Genomic DNA, 24,027 nt, shown 5'->3' on the forward strand with positions numbered 1-24,027 from the left:
GGGGGGGGGGGGGGGGTCACAAGTTCAAAGCCAGCCTCAGCAACTTAGTGAGGGCCTAAGCAACTCAGTGACACCCTGTCTCTAAATAAAATACAAAAAAAAAAAAAAAGGTTGGGGATGTGGCCTAGTGGTTGAGTGCCCCTGGGTTCAATCCCTGGTACCAAAAAACATAAAAAATAAACAAGAAGATCAGATATAAATTATCCCTCTCAGTTTCCCTTTCTCCTCTCCACAATCTTTATAAAAAGACTGTGTCCTGCTTTTCTCACTATAGCTACATTTATTTTTCAGATCAGTTTTCTCCTGATTCATCTACATGTGCATGATTTAAAATAGATTCCCAAACACAGGCTCCAGGTGACCACATCCAACCACCTGCAGGCATCTGACTATGCAGGTCCTTAGTTCAGCTCCTTAAGGCTGGACCAGCCTCACGCATGAACTATCTCCCTGTGGATCCAGTTTTCAGTGTGGGTCCAGCCAGCATAGCTAGCATCTAGCATGTGCTTCAGAAGCAGCTTCTCTCAGATACACGGTAATGAGCAACTGTTAGGCTTCCTTCTGACTCTTCACTTAAAATTACATGAATATTGAAGGATACCCAGGGAATATAGTTCCCTTTGTTCTGGGGATACTCTTAAATTGGAAAACATTAGAGTAACATTTCCCAAAATGTCACCTGCAGAATATAGTTCTATAAGAAGACAAGAGATATTTAAAGAAAGAAAAAAAAGCATTATAGGCACAATGATTTTGAGAAAACCAAATTTAAAAAAAAAATCAATTGGAACACTTTAGCAGGTTTCTCAAACCTATAGTATGGTAATGTACATTTTGGATATCAAAGAAGGGGCAAAATCTGAGGTTTTGACCCTTGACCCCTTCATCTGGAACATTTTATTGCTCTGGAATTTGGTAGTACACAGGTTGGGAAACTTGACTGAACTGATTCCATATTCTTGCTTCAACTGGAATCCTGTCTCCTTTTTTTCTTTTCTTTTTATTATTTATCTATTTATTTTGGTATTAGGGATAGAACCCAGGGATGCTTTACCACTGAGCTACATCCCCTACCCATTTTATGTTTTATTTTGAGACAGGACCTTGCTAAATTGCTTAGGGCCTCACTAAGTCGCTGAGGCTGGCCTGCAACTTGCGATCCTCCTATCATAGCCTCTTCAGTCACTGGGATTACAGGCATGTGTCACAGTACCTGTCATTCTTATTTTACTACTATTTTACTATTATCTTACTCATGCTACCAAATTCACAAGGAATTTGCTTTTATAGTATATAAAACACTCACAGAGAAAATTTTATTGGAGGGGCTGGGGCTGGGGCTCAGTGGTAGAGCACTCGCCTAGCATGTGTGAGGCACTGGATTTGATCCTCAGCAACACATTAAATAAATAAATGTATTGTGTCCATCTACCAAAAAAAAAATGTATTATAGGAAATTTAAATCCAGAGAGTTTTAGAAATAGCATTTTGGATAGCCCCGACTATATAAATCAATATTCATGGTCAGCAATTTATTCTGCAGCATTTAAACTTAACTATAAAATATAATAAAAATGAAATGGATTCATATTGCCAACTCATTTAAGAACAGCAGTCTCAAGGTTACTTATAGTCAAGGCCAGGCAACTTGGGGGAGAATTAAGAGAAATGTCTCCAAGTAGTGCTGTTCTGATACTACACATTCTGAGCTTAAATTGGAACCATTTCTTAAATGCAAATTGGAAGGAATCAAGTTTATGTCAGTTGTCACTTAACATTTGCAAGTACAATAAAATTAAATGTATTTGTTCCAGGGTTCTCCAAATTATACCACCTGGTTGATTTCTTGAGGGGGGAATTTAAATAGACTTAAATCTATTGAGATTTTTGATTTAAAAGAAAAGCATGCAGTGTTTGGATATTTCTCCTATGTGAGCAGTAAAAGCCAGCCATATATTTACTTTGTAAATTCCATTTGAAGGTGCCACATAAAAATCTTTCAATTTGGGTGGAAGTTTTGTCAGGCCTCACAGATTAGATTTATATGGTTAGCAGTCTGGTAGGGCGTTTTGAAGGGACTGTGGGCAGGCCCACCAAGATAAAAGACAGCCTATTGCTTCTAAAGAATAAATCCCCCCAAAATATCTCTCTCTCTCTCTCTCTCTCTCTCTCTCTCTCTCTCTCTCTCTTTTGCAGTAGAAGGAATGATGGAATTAGGTACATGGGAATTTGGTGATACTGGTGGGAATGATTGTTTTGTGCAAGAATCAACAGTGGATGTTTAAACGGGAGATGAACATATGAAAAACAGAATGCGTGGGAGTCACAAAGTATCTCTCCACCAGATATTTGTTAAATTTATAAAAGGTACTTTACAGTGACATGACCTGGTAGATGCCATTTTACCCAAGTGCCTCCCACTTCACAGGCTGGAGGTAGGGAAGAGAGGACAGAAGCTATCCAGGGACAATACTTTCCTTTTGTCACACTGAACAAGCACTCTTGGCAGTGGAGGGTCCCCCCCTTTGCCTCACTCTCCTGTGTGACATTTGTTGGGGGCCTACTCTGCCTAAGTGCTAAAGATTCAGCATTATATAAGACAAGTCCCTGCCCTTTAGGGCCTTCCAGCTAATGGTAGAAATACATATCTAAATACAACTATCACAGAACTTCGTGACACATATAGATATACAAGAGAGGCAATTGTCCAAGGGAAAGTGCTGAGCTAGCTGTTAGGCACAAGTAGGGACAAATGGGTTTTTTAATTATTGAAAATACTTTAATGCTGATTGGTAAAAGCCACCAAAAAGGGCCTTTTCCCTGGGCTGCCCCTCACTCATATGTCACACTAGAATAAAGGATTAAGTGCTAAGCAGGACCTGCCCTTGTACCATTCTTATTCTTTTCTAATTGACCCCGTCTCACAAGGAAGGTCAGGGAAGCCTTCCTGGAGGAAGTGAGGCTTATGCCAAGAATGAATAGAAGTCAGCCACATAAAGCACAGTATCTATTCAGGGCCCTGGATGTCAGGGAATGTATCACTTATGAGAAACCATGGATCATTGGGTGTTCCAGGCTCTTTGATACCCAGGGGGAAGATGTGAGAAATGAATCCTAAGAGGTAAGTTGAGGCCAGATCAGAAAGGCTCTGCATGACCTCCTACACCAACTGCACTATAAAATGCCTTTGGAGAAGTGGTAACATTGGAAGAAACACAAATAGTTAAGGCATAATTGAGGGAAAAGCATTGAAGAGTTAGAAAATGCATTTGCAGACTGTTGAAGTAATTCAGGCAAGAAATCAGCACCTTATTTAAAACAGAAGCAGTAACGGATGTGGAAAAATGGCTGAAATCCAAAGACATTAAAAAGGTAAAATTCCTAGGGCTTCTTGATTGGAGTGAAGAACTACTTGTTATAAAACGTTAAAATCTATTTAGCATCAGATAGAATGATCTTATCGGAAGTGAACCATTTGGTAAGAATGTGCCTATGCTTCCAAAATTTAAGAATTCATCTGCACAGGAACTTACAAGGATTAGCTCATTCCCCAACCATTCTTTTCTGAAGATTAGCAAATGCATACTTTGCTAATCTTTTGTCAACCGTGGGGTTACATGAAAGTTTCCTTGCAGCATGGAGAAAGCGTAAGAACCCTACCACTTTTGCAGTTGTAGGTCCCGAGTTCAGGAAGTCTGCACCTCCCTCAGCCGCCTCTGGTGCGTTCTCTGACCTGCTTGCCTTGGGTGGGTCCTGCTTTCCCCAGGATGGATCATGAAGCTGCCCTGCTGGAGAAGCAGCACGTGCATGATGTGTATGAGAACACAGCCCCCTACTTCAGCGACCTGCAGAGCAAAGCCTGGCCCCGAGTTCGCCAGTTCCTCCAGGAGCAGAAGCCAGGCAGCCTCGTCGCTGACATCGGTAATCCAGGCTTGTGCCCCCTAGCATGACATATATTCTGTCACGCCTGTTCTTTTCAGATTCATTTTTCATTTTTATTGTAACAAGAAGCCTGAAATGGTGCCCTTGGCCTGCCCGTTCCTAGAATATTCTCTTTTTATAGCAGAAATGCATACCATCAAGTCACAAAGCAGATAGAGCACAGCCTCAAACCTACATTTAGATAGTGTCCATCTTTGCACATTCTCCACCAAAGCTGACCTAATCAATTGAATGAATAAGATAGAAACGATAGTGACAATGATAATTTCATATGTAGTGATGGTCATATTTATAAAATGTGTTTTATAGTAGAGACTCACCTTGGGTAAAAGAGCCAGAATCGTGGGGCTATGGAAGAGGTCTTATATCCTTTTATTAATCTCATGATACCTCTTCTCTTTTATTATGTAGTTATTTTGTTATTAGAGCATAGCTTTAAATGGAAAACATTTTCATAATCACTGATTTGTCTGAAAGACTTTAGCGCTATATCTTTCTGAATCAAGAAGTGATAAACCACAGCTCAGTAGATCTAAGACTAAAATTAACATGGGGTTGGTTTCCCACTGAGGCATGCCTATCTGATACTGCTTTCTAGCAATTACACCGTTGACTGTGCCCATAAGAGTCGTTAAGTCTGCATTTACAATCTCTCAGTCTAGTTGACCCACTCAATAAGGGTAAGAGAAACACATACATGTCCACAGTTCCTGGCTTGTTATATGGTTATAAACAGTATGGAATTTTTGGAAGAGGAACATGTCACATTGAAATTAGGAGACTTTGAAAAATACCACTGTAATGTAAATTTTTTAAAATAAATCTGGTTTCAGAGGTTGGGGATGGAATTCAGTTGTGGAGTATGTGCTCTGCATACATGAAATCTTGGCTTCAGTGTCCAGCACCTCATAAGGGGGAAAAAAGAAACCAGCTGGATTTCAGAAGATGCAGTGATTCTGAAACTCTTACTACCCACAATCTAAGCAAAGTACCAAGACCTTAAAATTAGTAGGGGGGTGGGTCTTCAATAAATGGCTTTGGCACAATAGTACATGTAATAAGAGAGTTACTTTCTTATAGCTTTCACCAAAATAAGTTCCACATGAAGCAAAGATATAAGAAAATGAAATCATTGAAGGACTAGATGATGATTAGTTTATTTAAAAATATTTTCCAAAGCAAATGGCCTCTATGAATATAATACACATGCACACACACCTAAAATTATAAAAGAAAATAGAATTGTCATTATTCGTGGTATTCATGTTTTACGAAGTTCTCATAAATACAGAATTAGTGAATACTGAAACATTGTTTTGAGAAGAATTATAGGAAGGGTTCCTGTAAGGCTTTGGTCACAACATTTTTGTCAGTGTATCAATGCATAACCTTGAGTTCCTGTTTAAAGGCATCTCACTATCTATTGTTAATTCATTAACACTGAACTCACAACAGCACATTATAACTCATACTTGAACAAAGCGTATCATTTCCATATTTTGTTCCTAAAAGACCTCACAGCCTTCTTCTGTTCTGAAAGACTAGACTATTTGGGGGACGTTTGAAAAGAAAGATCACCAACAAAATAATTACAAAAGTGCAAAAAACATGGCATTCGATAGATTATGGAAAGAACACTTATTTATAGTGTTGACTGAGATAAAAATCAATCTAGTCAAGAACAAAGGATAATTACATGTATTTTGGGACTTATTAGAATTGGAATCCAGGAGACACTGAATTTAAGTAGCCATGAAACTGTGCTCTTAGGTTTTGCAAGAAGATGCCTGCTTTTATAGCATAAATAGCAAGGCAGGTTGCTAATTACACCACTTGTTTGTCAGGAATTATGATTATAAGAAAGGAAATAGGCACATTCTCAGTCTCTGGACAGTTTTAAGGGGGAAGAGGAGTCTCACAAACTGTTGCAAAGACTGGTGAATTTCATTCCAGAAAATTGCATTTTGGCCCAGTTAACAAGAACAATATGTCCTGGGGTGGTGTAGACAGCTCCGTTCAAAGATCAGCTGCGGTTGTGTCTGAAACCTGGCTTAACAAGTTCTCCCAACGCCATTCTAAGTGCCTGGGATCAATGCAGCTCCACTTAGATCTCCCCTGGCAACAGCAGGAGAGCTGAAACAGGAAGGCCCGATACAAGGATCTTGGGCAGGTCAAAGTTTGGGCTGCTGTGTCAATGCACATATCTGAGAGCGACCGTGCAAGTGCTCAGACTTTAGGGTTACAAGTAAATTTTAACATACAAAAGAATAAGCAAAGATGAATCTATTAGGAACAAAGATCAACTGTATTGATAACTTTCACTCCCATGGAAACTAAAAAATACTGTAAGACAAAAATCTAGATAAATATCTAAATGAAATCAAAAGACAAAAAACAACCTGAAGTATCTGCAACACATCTGATAGGAAAAAAAATACATTATTTTCTTAATCTCCAGGACATTTTTAAGTCAATATAAAAAGGCCCAACATCCTATCATTTGTTATAGTAGGGTTAACCTGGAGGATGTTATGTTCAGTGAAATAAGCAGGGCATAGAAGGAAAATACTGCATGACTTCACTTATATGCAACAACTTTAAAAAGTTGAACTTGCAAAGCAGAGAATAGAATAGTGGTTACTAAGGGCTGGGGCAGGGCTGGGGAGGGAGGGGAGGGAAATGGGAAGTTTTTGGTTAAAGGGTGCAGAGTTTCAGTTAGATGAAAAAAATAATTTCAAAAGGGGGAAGAAAAATGACAACCAAGCTGGGCACAGTGGCACACATCTTTAATCCCAGCAGTTTAGGAGGCTGAGGCAGGAGGATCTCCAGTTCAAAGCCAGCCTCAGCAACAGCAAGGCACTAAGCAACTCAGTAAGACCCTGTCTCTAAATAAAATACAAAATAGGGCTGGCGTTGTGACTCAGTGGCCTAGTGCTCCTGAGTTCAATCCCTGGTATCTCCCCCAACACACACACAAAAAAATGACAACCAAAAGAAAATGGGAAAAGGATATGAACAAATGGTTTTTTTTAAGTTGCTGTTTACAAACTGCTTAAAGATATTTTGATAGGCAATCCATTGACAAGGTTCAGCAACAAAGACACATAAGGGTGCAAAACATCTTCATCCCAGTCCCTGGTACCAAATAAACCCATGCCCGAGGTAACCATGCTCTTAGCTTCTTATGTACCTTGGGATAGGTTATGTAAATATAAGTATCTTTGTGCCTCTAGGAATGTGTACGGTTGGGCATTTGTAGAGTTGCGTAAGATTTAAAACTACATAGCATTTTATACTAATAGTGCCAAGTTAACAAACAATATGTTATTTTATATACAAATTAACAAACAGTATGTTATTTTATGTACTTTACTGCTACAAATTATGAGCAAATAATATTCTTTGAACACTTTAATGGGAACCAACAATTGGATCGGTAACAAATATTTCTCTGCCCGTTTGTACATATGTTTTGAATTTTGTATAATTCACACTTTTAAACTAGTCAATAAGCAGTAATGTTTTGATGACAAAAGGAAGGATATATTATAAAATAAAGTTAAGGAAGAAATAGAAGAAAATGAAAGAAAGGAGTCCAAAGGGATGAGCAGAAGAAAAGACAACCTGATAATATGACTATCTTCATAAGGAAAGTTGATTTCTAGTTTTTTTATGTTGCCAAACCGACTGTTTAATTTGACTGGTTATTACATTAGCAATTTATAATTAATTATAATGAGTTAAAACTAGTCAAACATGGTAGTAAAACAAAATTCAGCAGTAACCAGGTTCCAATTCCCAGACTGGAAATGTCTAGGCAGTTTCACAAGTTTAGTGGGAAGCTTTTAGTTAACTGAAATGTTATTCACCGCATCACCCAGTGCCCTAGCCAAGCTGATTGGCGGAGGTGTGTGGCAGGCACTCCCAGAGGGAAGCTAAATCTTGGAATCAGGGAGTAAAGGAGCAGGAAATGTGGCCTAACTTAAAACAACTTCAAAGAACAGGAACACCACAGTACTTTCAGGCAATACTGTGACCTGGGCAATTATGGCAATACCTTGACCTGAAACACACCATACATAAATGGAGTATAATTTCTCATTCTTCTAGTTGTACATGATGTAGAATTACACTGGTCGTGTAATCATACATGTGCATAGGGTAATAATATCCAATTCGTCCTACTATCCTTCTTACCGGTATCCCCTCCCCTCCCTTCACTCCCCTCTGTCTAATCCAAAGTACCTCTATTCTTCCCTAACACTCCCCCACCCCAGTCAATTTTAAGTGCATCAGACATGGGGGCATTGTGTGCTTTGAAATCTTCACTTGCATGAATTTAGAAAGTAGGAGAAAGTCCAGAGCTGGATTTTTTTTTTTTTTTGAGAAAAATTCCCTTTTTTTTCCTGACCCCAAAGAAAAGTATCCTAAAATCTTTTAAAAAATTAATATTTTTTACTTGTTGATGTACCTTTATTCTTTCTTTCTTTATTTATTTATATGTGGTGCTGAGGATCGAACCCAGTGCCTCACACATGCTAGGCAATTGCTTGCCACTGAGCCACAACCCCAGCCCCTTAAAAATGTTATTTTTGTGTACATAAAAATTAACTTGTCAATAATTAGGATTCCATTTGCCTCTTAACTCTCAAAGTATTTATTCTCAGTATCAATAGTCATTTTTGACTGACTAAATCCCATACAGCAGACACCATGCCTAATAGAATAAAACATTTCCTCATTCCTCGACTTAAGAAATTGTGTATAAAATGCATATAGCATTTGCCTTTTTTTTGTCATAGGAAAAGAGAATTCTCTTTCAGAGAAGATTTTAGTCTAGAACTCTCAATTTTAAAAATGTGATTCTTTTTCAAAACTTTGGAGAGAATGTTTGTATTAGTATATCAGCAAATATTTGCCCATACTGGACCAAAACATTTTGTTGAATTGAGACAATTATCTGTTCTCTCCTTTAACCATAGTGTGGTGCAGAATACAAAATCCAGGAGACTGTAAGCATGCAGACACTTCCTGGTATCTCTCTTTAGTACTATGCAGGGTTATCATTTAATGAGATTTTGTAAAGGAGCGTGATTATTGTGGACTGAAGCGTGCCACAGTATTCAGCTTCTGATTTACATTGAAAATAATGGAACAATTTAGCCTGGCAATATTCTTGATTTCCTTGTGAGGATGGAATCTTCCCCTCATTCGCATCTCAGTGTATGCACTTAGAATATGGATAATTGCATCATATTTGGAAGTTCCACTACTACCTTTAAAAGTGAATGTCATTAGAAATGAATATGGGATAAATCTAATGTCATTAGAAATGAATATGGGATAAATCAAGGATGCCAGGACATTGGAAAGGTATCAGACACTGTTTAAATTTGAAAATACCTCAGTTTCTTCTTTTTTACTAAATGTTTTCTGAATAGTTCCTTCCAGCAGTAATGGTTTATTAACCTGTTTTTATTAGTATCTTTAAAGTGATTTTTCTCTTTCATTTTTCCAAATATATCTTTCAAGCCAATAAATAAGCAAATGAGTTTGCAAGATTTTTTTAAGTATAACTATCATCTTTGAAATATACAGGATTTCAGTTTTAAAATACATTGTGAAATATATTTTCCCCATGATTACCTTCAAACAATGGGGCTTTTTCTCATAAGCATTAGGAACAGGGGCTGTGAGATCTAACGTTTCTAAGACCTCTATCATTCTCATTGAGATAATAAGGTTGGAAATGTTAAATTTATCCATATGCTCTCCACTGTCTCATCTGGCACCAGAGGACTTTAAATTGTTTTTTTTTTTTTAGAAGTTTGAAAAGCACCTATTAAGGAGGAGTTATTAAGGAGTGTCATGACGTATTACCGAAGCTGATAAGTAATGGCAATAATATAATAATTGAATGAAATGATGTTAACAATTCTTTTTTTATTCATATTTAGATTTTCAAAAAATTTTAAGAAGTCCACATGAGCCATCTTTGTTTTTTAATATTTTTTAGTTGTGGATGGACACAATACCTTTATTTTATTTATTCATTTATTTTTGTGTGGTGCTGAGGATCAAACCCAGTGCCTCACATATGCGAGGCAAGCGTTCTACCACTGAGCTGCAACACCCCTTTCAGATTTAAAAAATTTTAAGAGTGTGTTTTATTGTGTAGATTCTTTTATTTATAGCTACTGAAAGTTGATGGCAATAGTTGAACCTAGTGGGCAAATGACAAGAATCTTTGGAGAAGCATCAGGAGAACAAATGCTATAATATACACACATGCACAATGGGAATACACATTAAGGCAGAGACTGTACCCTGTCTGTCCCTCGTTCAGGTTGCTGAAACTGTCATTCCCAGCAATGGGCTAGCTAACATGTCTAGTTATGCAAGTGTGCTCAGTCAGTCCTAAGGGCATTAACTCAGTGACTATTCAAGAAATATTTTTTTTCCATTCCATTTCTCTTTTCTCTTCTATATGAAAGTATGTGAGTGCTCTCTGAAGCCTCTTCCTTTGCCTCCGTGAATACCTTCACACTCATATTCTACCTTGGTGATTTAATGTAAACTTCATATTGATTGTTGTGAGAAAAATTATTTTCCACTCTCTATTAAAGATTGCATATAACACAGGTTTTTCTTTTATAGGCTGTGGAACTGGAAAGTATCTTAAAGTAAACAGCCAGGTACATACCCTGGGCTGTGACTACTGTGGACCATTGGTAGAGATTGCCCGGAGTAGAGGATGTGAAGTCATGGTATGTGACAACCTTAATCTCCCCTTTAGGGATCAGGGCTTCGATGCCATCATCTCCATAGGAGGTAAGGCAGCAGGGTCACATGTTCATATTTTGCCATGAGAATAACTTACATGGTTGAAGCTACTCTCATGACTCAACATTTATTCTGTATATAGAGTGGTCATGTAATCCATTTTATCTGATTTTTAAAAATATTTCAGCTGCTTGAGTTATTTGGCTAACCTCAAATACATTTATGGTACATATGTTGTTATAACTATTTAAACCTTTAAGCTGTTATTCTATTCTTTTTGGTAATTAATTCCCATTTCTTTCACTAATGAATAAGGAAATATTAGAGAAATCTTGCTCATTGAAAATGGTACTTTGTTCTATTGAAATGAAGCCAGGCTCCTCCAAAATGAAGTAGATTTGGAGGCATCATATTGGCTTTTTCAGGCTACAATAGTGCCCTTTATTAACATAATTCTAAGACTAATAAAACCAAATGTTATCAAGATCAACTGCCATTTACTGGTACTCAAGTTCCTGGAGAAGTTGGGTTCCACCTGGTCCCAGATGCCATTCTGTTCCTTAATGCCAGGGATTGTTTATGAGTGTAGGGAACGAGTTCCTCATATTTTTCCAACAAATATGCCCAGAAAACACATATACCAAAAAAAGTAAGAAAGAAAAAAAGTGCTTGAAATATATTCCTGATACCTAATATGTTAGTCATTTATAAATGTGCTAAGAAACCTTATATTTAAGGGAATCACATGGTATGCTCTTTTGCAATGGAAAATCTTTTTCAGAGTCAACTACTTGCTCCAAAACACTTAAAAATTAGTCTATTTGAATATAACAAGCTTTATCAAAGCAAAATGAACTTACATAAAACTGACTACTACTATTCATGAAGAAATACAGAATAAGACTATTTTCTCTTTCCTGAAATACATGAGGATTTGGTTGGTTCAACTACATTACTATGCACAATTAGGGATGCCAGCTGAGATACCATAACCTTGGAACTGATTAGAACTGACAAGAGGTGGTTGCCATGGGAACCTGCTCTGTGACATCTTACTTCTCTACACTTGAAACTGTTTAGTCCATTTGGTTGTAAAAATTAGTCTGTTCAGGCTGCAGTAACAAAATATCACAGACTGGATGGCTTGAACAACACACACTTATTTCTCACAATTCTAAAGGGTGAGAGTCAGATCAATCAGGTACCAACAGAGTTGAATTCTGACAAAGGCTCTCTTTCTGGCTAATAGATGGCTGCTGTCTTCTACCTTATTGCGGTGTCTTCACAAGGTCGTTTCATATGATAGCACTATGCTGATCATGGGGACCCTCCCTTGTGTCCTCATCTAAGTCTAATTACTTACCAGAACTCCTGCCTCCTAACACCATCACGCTGGGGGTAGGACCTGGACATGAATCTTGGGGGAACGTAAACATTACTAAGATTCTTGTTGAACGAAGCAACATTAGGCAATGTTTTGAATCTTTTGTGGGAAAAGTTTATGGCTTAGTCATTCCACCGAAAGAACTAGAGATCAGAGGGAGTTCTCTTTGTTCTTTCATTTGCCTTAGTTTTAGGACCATTGAGGATATCTACATTCAGGCTGTGCCACGGAGCCATTGCTGAGGAAGAGAATATTGACCAGCTTTTTGACTTTGAGTAAATGTTCCTTGTGTATCTGGATAATCCTCTATTTTCCTCAGAGAAAATGGAGTGTACCTGATGCTATGATTCGAATGTCCCCTCTAAAACCCATGTTGAAATTTAGTTGCCATCATAATAATATTAAGAGGTGGGACCTTTACGAGTTTAAGAGGGCATGCCCCTTGTGAATGTATTAAGGGTGGTATGGTGGGTGTGGTTTCATTATCATGGAAATTGACCTCAAATGAAAGGATCAGTTGGGCAGATTTTCTTCTTTCCTGGCCATGGGATGCTCCCCACCATGTTATGATGCAGCAAGAAGGCTCTTGCCAGATGCTGGTCCCTTGATCTTGGACTTCTCAGCATCCAGAACCATGAGCCAAATAAACTTGTATTGTTTATAATTTACCCAGTCTGTGGTAATCTGTTACAGCAACAGAAATGACTAGCACACCTGATTGCTATTCCAATTTAAGACGCTCCCTTAGGTGGAAAAATAGCACATATTTTTATAAACTGTAACTATGAATTAATGGGGTATGGTCATTTTCAGTTATGTTTCACATTTAGAACAAAAGTATGAGAAATTTCAGTAGACTCTTCGTGTCTACATTTTTCTATTTTCCCTATTTAAAATTTTTTATTTGGCACGTTTTGCTTATCTTTACATGAAAATTTTACTTTTTGGTATCTCTTAATAATAATATGAGAGATAAGAATCATGCCTAGTTATATATTCATCATGTGTTACTGACACATTAGAAAAAGAAACATTCTGGGGCTGGGGTTATAGCTTAGTGGTACAGCACTTGCCTAGCATGTGTAAGGAGCTGGGTTAGATTCTCAGCACCACATATAAATAAAGTTACAACTGGGGGGTTATTTACTCCTCTCCCCCATCCCTCCAGGACATTTGGCAATGTCTGGAGATATTTTTGATGGTTAAAATGGGTAGGTGAATGTGTGCTAATGTCATCTAAGGGGGCTTCCCCACAGCAGAGAATTATCTATACCCAAATGTCAGTAGGGTTAGGGTTTTACACTAAGCCTATAACTTCTTTATGCTTAGAGAGATAAACACCACACTCTTAAAATTAAATAACAGTAAATCATAAAATATCAAGATATGACAGGACCTTAAAGGTAATCTTGTGTCACTTTTCACCTGATTCTGGAGTCCAGTAATTGAATTCAACCTATCTATTTTCTAAGCTCTTAGCATCTTAGCAGGAAAATATTGCTATAGAAAAAAAAAAAAACAGACTTTAAGCTATTTTTTATTATGATTTATAAACAGGGAGACTTCTTTTCATCTTTTAAAAATTCAACATAGTTTCCTGACATTGATATTTCGGATAAATTCTGTGTCCCATTGCAAATACACTTGCAATGCTTCTTAATAGATTATGTATATGCATGTGTGTCGCATTGTATATGTAATGAAGAAATCTTTATTTTTAACCTTTTTTTCCCTCCAAAACGTTGATTTAAAGTTGTTACTTATTACATGTTTAATATTCAGATTTTTCTGGGTGAAAATATGTTAGAGGTGAATTGTTACTTACTCATCAATAAATCAATAAAGACTTTCTTTCTTAAAATATAAAACTTCTTTGGAAGCTGAATGGAATCCTGAAATATCAGAGACCTATCAGTCTACCATAAAATAATTCAGTTTAGTTGTTTTTTTCCTTTGATAGCCTTTGTAAAGCAACACAATAAATTGTCACTAGTCACATGAATTATGTTCTATAAAAGTTCCCATGAACACAAAATTAGGAAATTTGTGGGCATTTGTGACCCCAGAAGGAATACAGGATGGGATTCCTGCAAGCTGCTGATCTTAGCATTTTTGTCAATATATATCTTTGTCAATAACCAATTGATATATAAACTTGTTTTATGTATGTTTCTGTTTAAATTCACTTTAATTTTAAGCTCATGCCAACAGCATTCTCAGTCATGCCTGGATGAAGTGCATATAGCTCCTGTGTTTTCTCCCTGGGGCACATTATGTCACAGCCTCTGTGCTTAGGAGCCCAGACAATAGGACAGTGCTATGCTTGGATGCTGTTTTAAACAGGGAACTAAATAGACCATGAAAAGAGCACTTGTTTACAGTATTAGAGTTGAAATTAAAATGAGATGGTTACTTTGTTCCACCTCAGCTGGGAACATGTTCTTTGAAAGGCTCAAATTGCTTCTCTGCACAAGCTAATGAATGACCCTGAGAGTCTGGGACTGTTCATTTTGGAGGGTTACAAATAAATCTTAGCAAGTGGGCAAATTTGCAAATACAGAATCTGTGAATAATGAGAATAGCTTGTATTTTAGAAATGTACTCATAGTGTACAACCAGAGATCTGAAAAATTGTGCTCTATATGTGTAATATGAATTGTAAAGCATTCTGTTGTCATATATAACAAATTAAAATTTGAAAAAAAATAAAAGTACCCGTATAAATTTTAGAGTGCATCAGGCACAGGTTATGGGAGAGGTCAACCGCCCTGAACAGTGGTAGATAAGATATAAACATCAGCAATGCATTGCGTCTTTCTCAGTTCTGACCCCTAGGCCTCCTTGTAGCTCACTGACCAAAGAACTACTTCTAGAAAAATATGCTTTCAAATGAAGCATTTGAGGGTCCATAAAGGGCCCTCTTTCTGGGGACTGGGAAAAGAAGACTAAGGCCTAGTAAGACAGAGTGCTTGGTCAAAGATCACAAGGCTAGCTCTTGATAGATCTAGGTTGGAATATGCTGGTGTCTTGTTCTTCAACACATCTAACCCTCACACCTCTAGCTTTCTCACACTGCTGCATGGTAAAGATAGCAGGGTTTGTATGCTCTTGATTGGAATAAAAATCTGATGGCTATTAATACAGTTTGCCTCTTGCATGAACTGCCTTTAACGGTTTTATCTACACATGAGTCTCATTTTAGATACTTAATATATCTCTGTGGCAGGTAAACTGCAGACATTAATATACCTAAAATCACTACTAACAGCAAGATTATGGTGAGCTTTAGAGCAGTGGTGTTAGCCACTGTCTGCCCTTACTGCTCATATGGGAGCCAGAGTCTCCCAGCTTTGCTTGGGACTCCTTTTCTCGCTGAGATATATAGTGCACTTGTGTTTAGAAAAATAATTTGATGTTTTCTCTTGACACAATACTGTGATTAGATTCCTCCAAGAACTAACAGACTAACACTTTCTACATATTTTGGATAAAAATAAGCCTAGATAAAGGCAGTTTTGCTTGAGGCTCATTTTGAAGGGATTGGAAGCAAAATGATAATCTACCAATTTATTTTTTTAACTACACACAATAGTATATTAGCATTTTAAAAAAACATGTAATCATTTGGATTTGTGGTAGGCTGACGTATCTTTGATATTACTTAGACAGAAAAGCAATCTTTAACATTTTTCTTGATTTTTGTTTGCTTTATTAATTTTATTGACACTAATAATTAGTGATGTTAATTTTTTTATTGCTATAGAAGTACAATCATTCATTAAAGCAGTGAGTAATTTTATAAAATCCTACCAGAAAACACCTAACTTAGTATTCCTTACAATTTTAGTAATTCAGACCTGACCCTCTGGTTAACAAAATTCACAGGATTTTGGAATGGGATCTCAGAGGTTATTTATTCTAGGCTTCTTGTTATGATTTAAGAAACTTAAAATCGATTGTACTTAAATAACTAGCCCAAGATTAGCTGCCTAAAAGTACAGAAGCCAAAGCAAAAATTATATCTCCCAAAACCTATGCTATTTCTTCCATCTGTCCTCCCATGTAGGAAAGAAGGAGGTTTTACTGTATGTCAAAATTTCATCATTGTTATGTGCAAACATATTATGTATGTATGTTAAGTGTGTGTGTTTATGTGTGTATACACACATTGAGATCTAGTTTTCTCTTTTTCAGTTATACACCATTTTTCTACAAAACAAAGAAGAATCCAAGCAATAAAAGAAATGGCCAGGATTTTAGTTCCCAGAGGACAGATGATGATTTATGTTTGGGCAATGGAACAAAAGAACCGACATTTTGAGAAGCAAGATGTGCTTGTTCCTTGGAACAGGGCCTTCTGTTCCCAGCCCTTCTCAGAATCCAGCCAGTCCGGGAGAAAAAGGCAGTGTGGACATCCAGAAACAAGCCATCCCTACCACCCCCCTTGCCCTGAGTATGGCTGTTCCATTTGTTTTAAAGAGCGATGTGATTCCAAACGGTCCCACAGCGTGGACTATGAACCTGTTATGGCTAGGACCTGTTGTGGAAACACTTCAAAGGAAGGTGAGGAAGAAAATGGCATCTATAACACATTAGGAAGATCTTTTCGTTCGTGGTTTTTCTCCAGATCTTTGGATGAGTCCACTCTGCGGAAGCAAATTGAAAAAGTGAGACCCTTGAAAACCACAGAAGTTTGGGCCAATAGCCCTGTATCCATCCAGCCTTCTCGACATTCCAGTTTAGACTTGGATCACCAAGAGCCATTTTCAACGAAAGCATCAAGCTTCGATGAGGAAGTGTTTGTAGAAACTTCTCAAAAACACTTGGAGTGGCTGAGAGCTTCAGGTACTTCAGAGCACTTAAATGGAGACCATCAAGGAGAAAATCAGAGAAATGGAGAGGGGAGCCTTCGGAACAGCACCAATACCAACGAGAATCATGTGACTGCAGGTAGCTTAGAGGAAGGCAACCCTTCTGCCAGTAAAATATTGAGAAGGATTTCTACCATCGACTCTACAGATTCCAACCCAGATGACACAATTTCTGTCCAAGAACAACAGCCTGACATTTTGGATTCCAGAGCCTTCATGCGCTACTACCATGTGTTTCGTGAAGGTGAGCTCTGTGACCTGCTGCAGGAGAACGTGACCGAGCTCCGTATTCTGAGCTCCGGAAATGATCATGGCAACTGGTGTATTATTGCAGAGAAAAAGGAAAGTTGTGATTAGTTGGATTGTTTCAGAGACAACTTCTCCAAAAGATGAACCACGATCTTTTCACTAAGTTATGAATGGTTACCTAAATTTGCATCCAATTTTATTATTTTTAAACCCACATATGCTTTGCTCCATAAATACTACGAACTGATAATCTTTTAAATCTTTGGGTAAGCACAACACCTTGCACCTAAAGCATTTCACACAGTATATTTGTGCTTAAGTGTATATAAAAAGATCTGAAGAAGCAATAGACAATGCACTTCAGTACAGTTTAGATTTTATTTCCCCCCCCCAACGATGAAATTCTTATGAGAATATATGTATATTAGTTTTCAGTATTACATATTGATTTTAAAAGATTCTGCTGTTAAGTAACCCTTTAAAAACAGTATTTTTATAAAGTAAGGGGGTAAATTCTGGTTCTCAGGTAATAATTTAGCTCTATGTGTAAGATAACAAGGAAACCTATTGTGTTTCTCAGATGAACAGAATATTGATACATGATGGGATATTTTATTGTCAAGGCCTGACTTCTACTTAAAGTCTTCAGAAAATTGAGAGACAAGGGAAAACGAAACAGGTAGTGTTATAGGGACTCTTTTCAAAAGGAAACTTCCTTTTCTTTTGAAGTGAAACTAGGAGAGACTAGTTGAAGCACTGTTTTATTTTAGCTCTGAGGACAAATAGATTGCGAAGTTGCTGGATATTTGGCCTTGGTTGGGGGTTATAACTGGGATATGTTGTTGGATTTTTAAAAAACAAGATCTGGGCATTGATCTTATTGAAGATGACCACATTCTATTAGTTATATTAGTGATTTTAGGTAGAACTAACTCCTATTACTAAAGGTTGAATTTCTTCCACTTTACAGAGAAATGAATAGTCTGGGTATTGTGGGATCACTGCATCTATTTAATTTAACCTTGGAGAGCTAGAGGATGTAGATCATCGTAGAACATTTGCCTAGCATGCATGAGGCCCTGGGTTCAATTCCCAGAACCACCCAAAGAAAATAAAAAAGATTTTTAAATCCATGTCATGGATTCTGAGACATAAAGATAATCAAGACTGAACTAGAGACAGGACAAACACAAACAAATTGACCCAGGAATATGGTCTCACTTCCTTAATGAGGAGAAATTGAAAAACCATTTTATTTCTAGGACCACTGTAATCCTGCGTGAAAATCCAATTTTGTGTTATTTTCCCACTAAAAAATTAACTAAAACACTCGTGAATATCATTTGTTTTGGAGTTCTCTTTTCCATCAGCTATTGTGCTGTAACCTAAAATGATGTTGTTTTGAAGAAATTTCAAGGATTATTTTCAAAGTGCATCTGCAAATTATTAATATTTCTATCTGTTGGCTTCAAAATAAGATTGTGTCATCACTGTTTTGGTGGGTGAGATTCTCTGATGGAAACGATACATATGATTTGTATTATTTGGTGCATATTTTGCATTAGAGAAACAAAGAAAGCAGACATAGAAGTGCAGTATAAATTAAAATTTAATTTAGTGTGTCTTCCATTTTTCAAATTAGGATATTAAACCATGAGCATAAGTGGTTTTCTTGGTGGAAATAAAAGATTCTGAGTCAAAGATGTTCTTACAACTGGAGCTTAATGGCCTTTTTATGATGAATGGATTTTTCCTCTCTCTGAAGTCTGTTGTCACATCTTTAATCCAAGCCTTGCTATGAGAAATTTGAGCTTGAAGTCATCTCTTTCTGGGTAGTAGCCTACTGTTTAAAGGTCATTACATGCAATTTAGTTTATCAGACTTGCCAGAATAGCTTTTGAGCTAATCTGTATGACCAATCTCTCTTTCTCTCTCTCTCTCTCTCTCTCACACACACACACACACACACACACACACACACACACACACACTCCAATTTGTATAGAAAGATGTCTAGAATGATTCTTGGGAGATAATTATTTTCACATAATTTTGACAGAGCTGTAAATAAAATCCACTGATAATAGCAATAGTTTTGCTCTTCATCTGTAGAGTACAAGAAATCTATGCATCAAAAATCATTTGTGCATAAATATTTAACCTGTGGCTGATAAGCTGTCTTTGGGATATCCATATGAAAAACCCTTAAATTCAGCTTTTGCCTTTGGATTGGAGGGGAGGGGCGATGGGAGGCCATTAAAGAGCCAAACTAATGTAAATATCCTGACCATGTAAAAATCTTGTTCATCTTTAGAATTGTCCTCAAAAGGAAATGCAAGTCATAAGTAAGTACAAATGTAGACAACGTATTTGTAAGTGTTTGGTCAGCCTCCACTGGCTTGATTCTAGATTTTACTGATCTAGCTGAAGAACTTTTAAAATTCTCTTCATTGTTAACACTGGATCAAAGAATGTCCTTCTGCTTCCTTCTCTTTTACTTGCTGGCATCAGTGTGGAACCCCACTATCTCACATAGAAGGGAGAGTTTGCAGGATTATTGGAGAGGCTTTTAAATAACTTTTCTGGCTCACTGATGCCCACTGAGCTATTTGAGGAATTTTCTGTAAACATCCAAATAATTTGAGAGGAAAATGCATTGACATGACCACAGTATACACCCAAAACAACATTATACTGGAAGCCATACAAACAGCCTTCCTAAATTATTGGGTTGTAGTTGTTGGCAGAACAATGAAATAACACCAGCATGGAACAGGTAACTAACAAACTAACCAGACAAATATTTTGGACCCGTCATATTGTCTTGGTCTCCTTTTCTCATCACACATTCCTATGCAGAATAGTGTCAGTATTTCAGTTTTCCTTTCTATTTCCTCCCTAATTCTAGATACCAAGAGTTCCTCTATATGTAAACTAACCTTCGATTGAATGGGCAAAAACTGGAGGTAATCCAGAGAGGAAATAGTCAAAGTATAAATTAGCCAGGAACATGAATGTACTTGTTTATTATTGGCCGCCAAAAAAAAAAGAATGCACAGGTAGATATATATATACACATGAGTGTATACACACACACACACGCACACACACACACATGTGTGTGTATATGTATATATTTGGTTAGAGAACAGAAAGTCTAACTCAACAGTTGAAATTGGTGGGGGCAGGGAACCCTTAAAAATGAGCTGGGAATGCTCAGTTTGGGAGTAAGAGGGAAAGAAGGACCAGTTTTAGCCTAGGAAGAACAAGTTAGGGCAAGCCTCATTTTTCCTTTCCTGTTACATAGAAAATTTTGAAATAATAATAACAGCTAGCTTTTCTTCATCTCCAACATTGCCATGTCAAACTGGAACATTTTTCACATTTGTTGTATGTCTATTACTATGTGACATTCTTTAGTTTGAGAAAAAGAATAAAAACCCCCTCTTGTAGAATCACAATGCACATAAGCATATTTAAGGCCTATTATAAGTAAACCCAAATGTATTTAACTGAGCTTGCCTTGAGCATAATAACATCCTCTAGCACAAATGCTCTGTGAAAATAATTTCACCAAATAATGGGTCCTATAGAGTAAAATGCAAATTCTTTTGGATGGCATTCAGGCCCTTCATATTTCAGCTCTTATTTTTTAGCTTTCTGAAATTGCACCTGTGTTTCCTATTCTGTAATCTGCAATTTTAAACAATGCTATCATTAGAAATTACATAACAACAAGTAATTGCCCCACCCCCTAGGTATACATTCAGATTTAAAATACTATAATTGTAAGCCTTCTCCAAAAAACGAATGCATGAAATGGGTTTCCTTCCATTAAGCGACATAAGAGAGAACTGTTATTGCACACCCGTCCAACAGATGACAAAGCAAGGGAATAGAAGAGAATTATAGAAGCTTTAGTGGGCCCCAGATTGGAATGCTTAATTTCCCTCATCTCGACCTTAGCTCAGATTTATAATTCCTGTTTTGCTATTATAAATTCCATTTGCAACCTCGGTTATGTATAAAACTGGAATGGGAACATTTAAAAAGAACTCTCATCAGCCAAAGATTAAAATTCTAATGAAAATAGAATATATTTGGCATGAGAGCACGAACAGAAACCTAAGATAATCAAAGAGAAAATACCGACTGAATTGTACAGTTTTTGATTCACCAGGGAACCCATGGTATGTGAATGTGACACAATAGGAATGTGAATCATTTCATTTATACCCCATATTCTATCCCCTCTTGATAATACAGGTTTTCCCCAATTGATTATGCACAGATAATGAGTCACTTTATCTGGGAAGGATCGGAGCTGTCCTATAATATGTCTCAGGGATCTGAGACAAATACATAGTTGTTTTTCTTTCAACTGAAGATGGAAAAAAGTAAAGCTTACCCCAGAGAAATTCATTAATTAATCTACATGAAGCTGTATTTTCTCCACTTGGAACATTTCTTTTTCTATGGATATTACCTTCACACAGGAAAAACAGTGAGTCACTGCAATTCATCTGTAGCCAGTGTAACTGAATGTTGAATTCCCAGAACAAATTACATTTATGTTTACCCAGGAGAAATTTGGTGAGAAGGACAGGCATTTTTCTTATGGGAGCTAATCATACCACTTCCACCTAGATTTTCTATGAATGGATAGAGAGGAGTTCCATTAGCGAAAGTTTGCTTTTCTACTCTATTCATACAGAACACTGGCAATACATAAAGCTCACTAATGTGGACCTAAGTGGAATATCTGTGACACTCTGAATATGTGTATGAGACTGTCCATTTTCTTTAGATGTTCTTAAATATGTATGTATGTAAATATGTATACATATATATATATATTCCTAGATGTAGACATATGTTTGTTGTCATTCGACCAAGGAAAAAGTAGAGCTCTCTTGTATACTTGCAAAAGCATTAAATTAATAATTACCATAGAAATGTATTTCATGGAATAGAAAATCTTTGTTTTTTGCTTCAGGAAAATTTAAAGAGGATTGTTAGATGTTATTATGTCTCTTCTGGTGTTGACATGTGTACTTGTGTCAAATGTGCAAAAACCTTTTTTCCTACAATATATGGTTACTTCAGCTTTTCCCAGAGGAAGCTAGCAATAGTTCTAAAGCACAAATTGATATAGACCATCTTGACTCCTGTAATTATTTGAAGATATTTTGTTTGAATTAGCCAAGTACAGACACGTTTTATATTAAATATTATTTAAAATGGCATAATTTGTATGTTTATAATATGTATTAGGTTGCTTATTTAAGTTATGTGTCGGTGTACTTTTAAAAAATATCTCCAGATGAACAGAATTGTCCTTTCCTTCACTCTCGAGTATGACAGGACAGGTGTCATTTGAGTCAAACAGCCAACTCTCGTAACACTTCAACAGGACCAGGGACGCTCACATTGGAATTCTGTTATCTTTGTCTAAAGGAAACCAAGTTAACCACTTAACGATAGATTAAAGGGTTAATAAAATATTATTGACTTAGAAAGGACATATTTAAAGATCAATAAAAATGTATTAGACTACACCACAGTGGCTGTGTATGAAAATATGATACAAATATTGAAAGAATGTCATTTTTTTTTAATGTTGCTTACAATGTAAGTGCCTCTGACGTGCTCCATCTGTAGGTTGTCAGATCATTGCCAGCAGAGAGAGGGATTTGTGTTGGGGACTGCTGTGGCTATAGCACAGCTCAAAGGGGGTGCAATCTAGTAGCAGATGGTGCCCTGGCATCGTGTAGCCTGACAGCTCCTCACCTGGGAAGTCAGAATTGACTCCATCTTTTCAGAGGATTGGTTTGGCCCTTCCAGTGTCTGCTTGAGAGACTAAAATGATAATGAATGAAAAGTAACACTCTGCTCTGATCTTTTGTCAAGAATCAAGGAGACCTCAGTCATGTGCTTTGTTCTCTTGGACATGAGTCTCCTGGTTTACAAACACCACAAGTTATTATCTTTAGAAGCCATCGTTGTGCTCATCTTCCAGTAAATGTCTTAAGTATCAATTCAGCTTCAAAATTACGTAAATTGTAAAGTCTCCTCACTGTTTTTTGTTGGTTTTTTGTTTTGCTTTGTTTTGTTTTTTGGTACTGAGGATTGAACTTGGGGGCACTCGACCACTGAGCCACATCCCCAACCCTATTTTGTATTTTATTTAGAGACAGGGTCTCACTAAGTTGCTTAGCACCACGTTTTTGCTGAGGCTGGCTTTGAACTCACGATTCTCCTGCCTCAGGCTCCCAAACTGCTGGGATTACAAGCCTGTGCCACCTCGCTGGGCTCCGATACTGTTAGAAATCAGAAGGAAAATGGGCTGGGGTTGTGGCTCAGCGGTAGAGAGCTCGCCTCACACGTGTGCAGCCCTGGGTTCAATCCTCAACACCACATAAAAATAAATAAATAAAATGAAGATATTGTGTCCAAAAACAACCACAAAAAAAGAAACCAGAAGGAAAGTGTCAGCTTCAGGACCGGTTTTCTACTGTACACTTCATTCCCTTCCTGTCCCCAGGGGCAGGGCACAGAAGACAACAGGGAGGTGTTTGCACACCAGTACACGGGAAACTGTCAGAGGCCTCAGGAGCCACTGATTCCAAGAGCGAGCAACCTGCCAAGCCAAGAACCAGACTTGTGATCTCCCTTCTGTGGTGCTGCTCACCACATCACATTGAATTCTTTCAGGTGGCTGCAGCCTTCATTCAGATCTTTGTCACTCTCCATCCCCAGTCCAGGTCCCATTTCAGGGACACGCCCCTGGTCTGACAG

General features: G+C 37.3%; 1 protein-coding gene across 10 annotated transcripts in view; it reads left to right on the forward strand.

Annotated features, from left to right (window-relative positions):
* Trmt9b (tRNA methyltransferase 9B (putative)) overlaps positions 1 to 22,475 on the forward strand; it is a 59,137-nt gene extending 36,662 nt beyond the window's left edge. For 5 of the 10 annotated variants that reach the window (XM_015486030.2, XM_015486028.2, XM_015486029.2 and 2 more), the window contains exons 3-5: positions 3,767 to 3,921; positions 10,600 to 10,773; positions 16,304 to 22,475. In XM_015486030.2, the coding sequence (XP_015341516.1) occupies positions 3,768 to 3,921; positions 10,600 to 10,773; positions 16,304 to 17,337 (1,362 nt within the window). In that variant the 5' untranslated portion in view covers position 3,767 and the 3' untranslated portion in view covers positions 17,338 to 22,475. Of the gene's footprint in view, positions 1 to 2,196; positions 2,368 to 3,671; positions 3,922 to 10,599; positions 10,774 to 16,303 lie in introns of those variants that run through there. The other 5 variants (XM_048791793.1, XM_015486033.2, XM_015486034.2 and 2 more) reach the window with 5 other exon arrangements.
* Positions 22,476 to 24,027: the final 1,552 nt, after the last annotated feature.

The sequence above is a fragment of the Marmota marmota genome, unplaced genomic scaffold (assembly GCF_001458135.2).
Source record: "Marmota marmota marmota unplaced genomic scaffold, marMar, whole genome shotgun sequence".
NCBI lineage: Eukaryota > Metazoa > Chordata > Mammalia > Rodentia > Sciuridae > Marmota > Marmota marmota.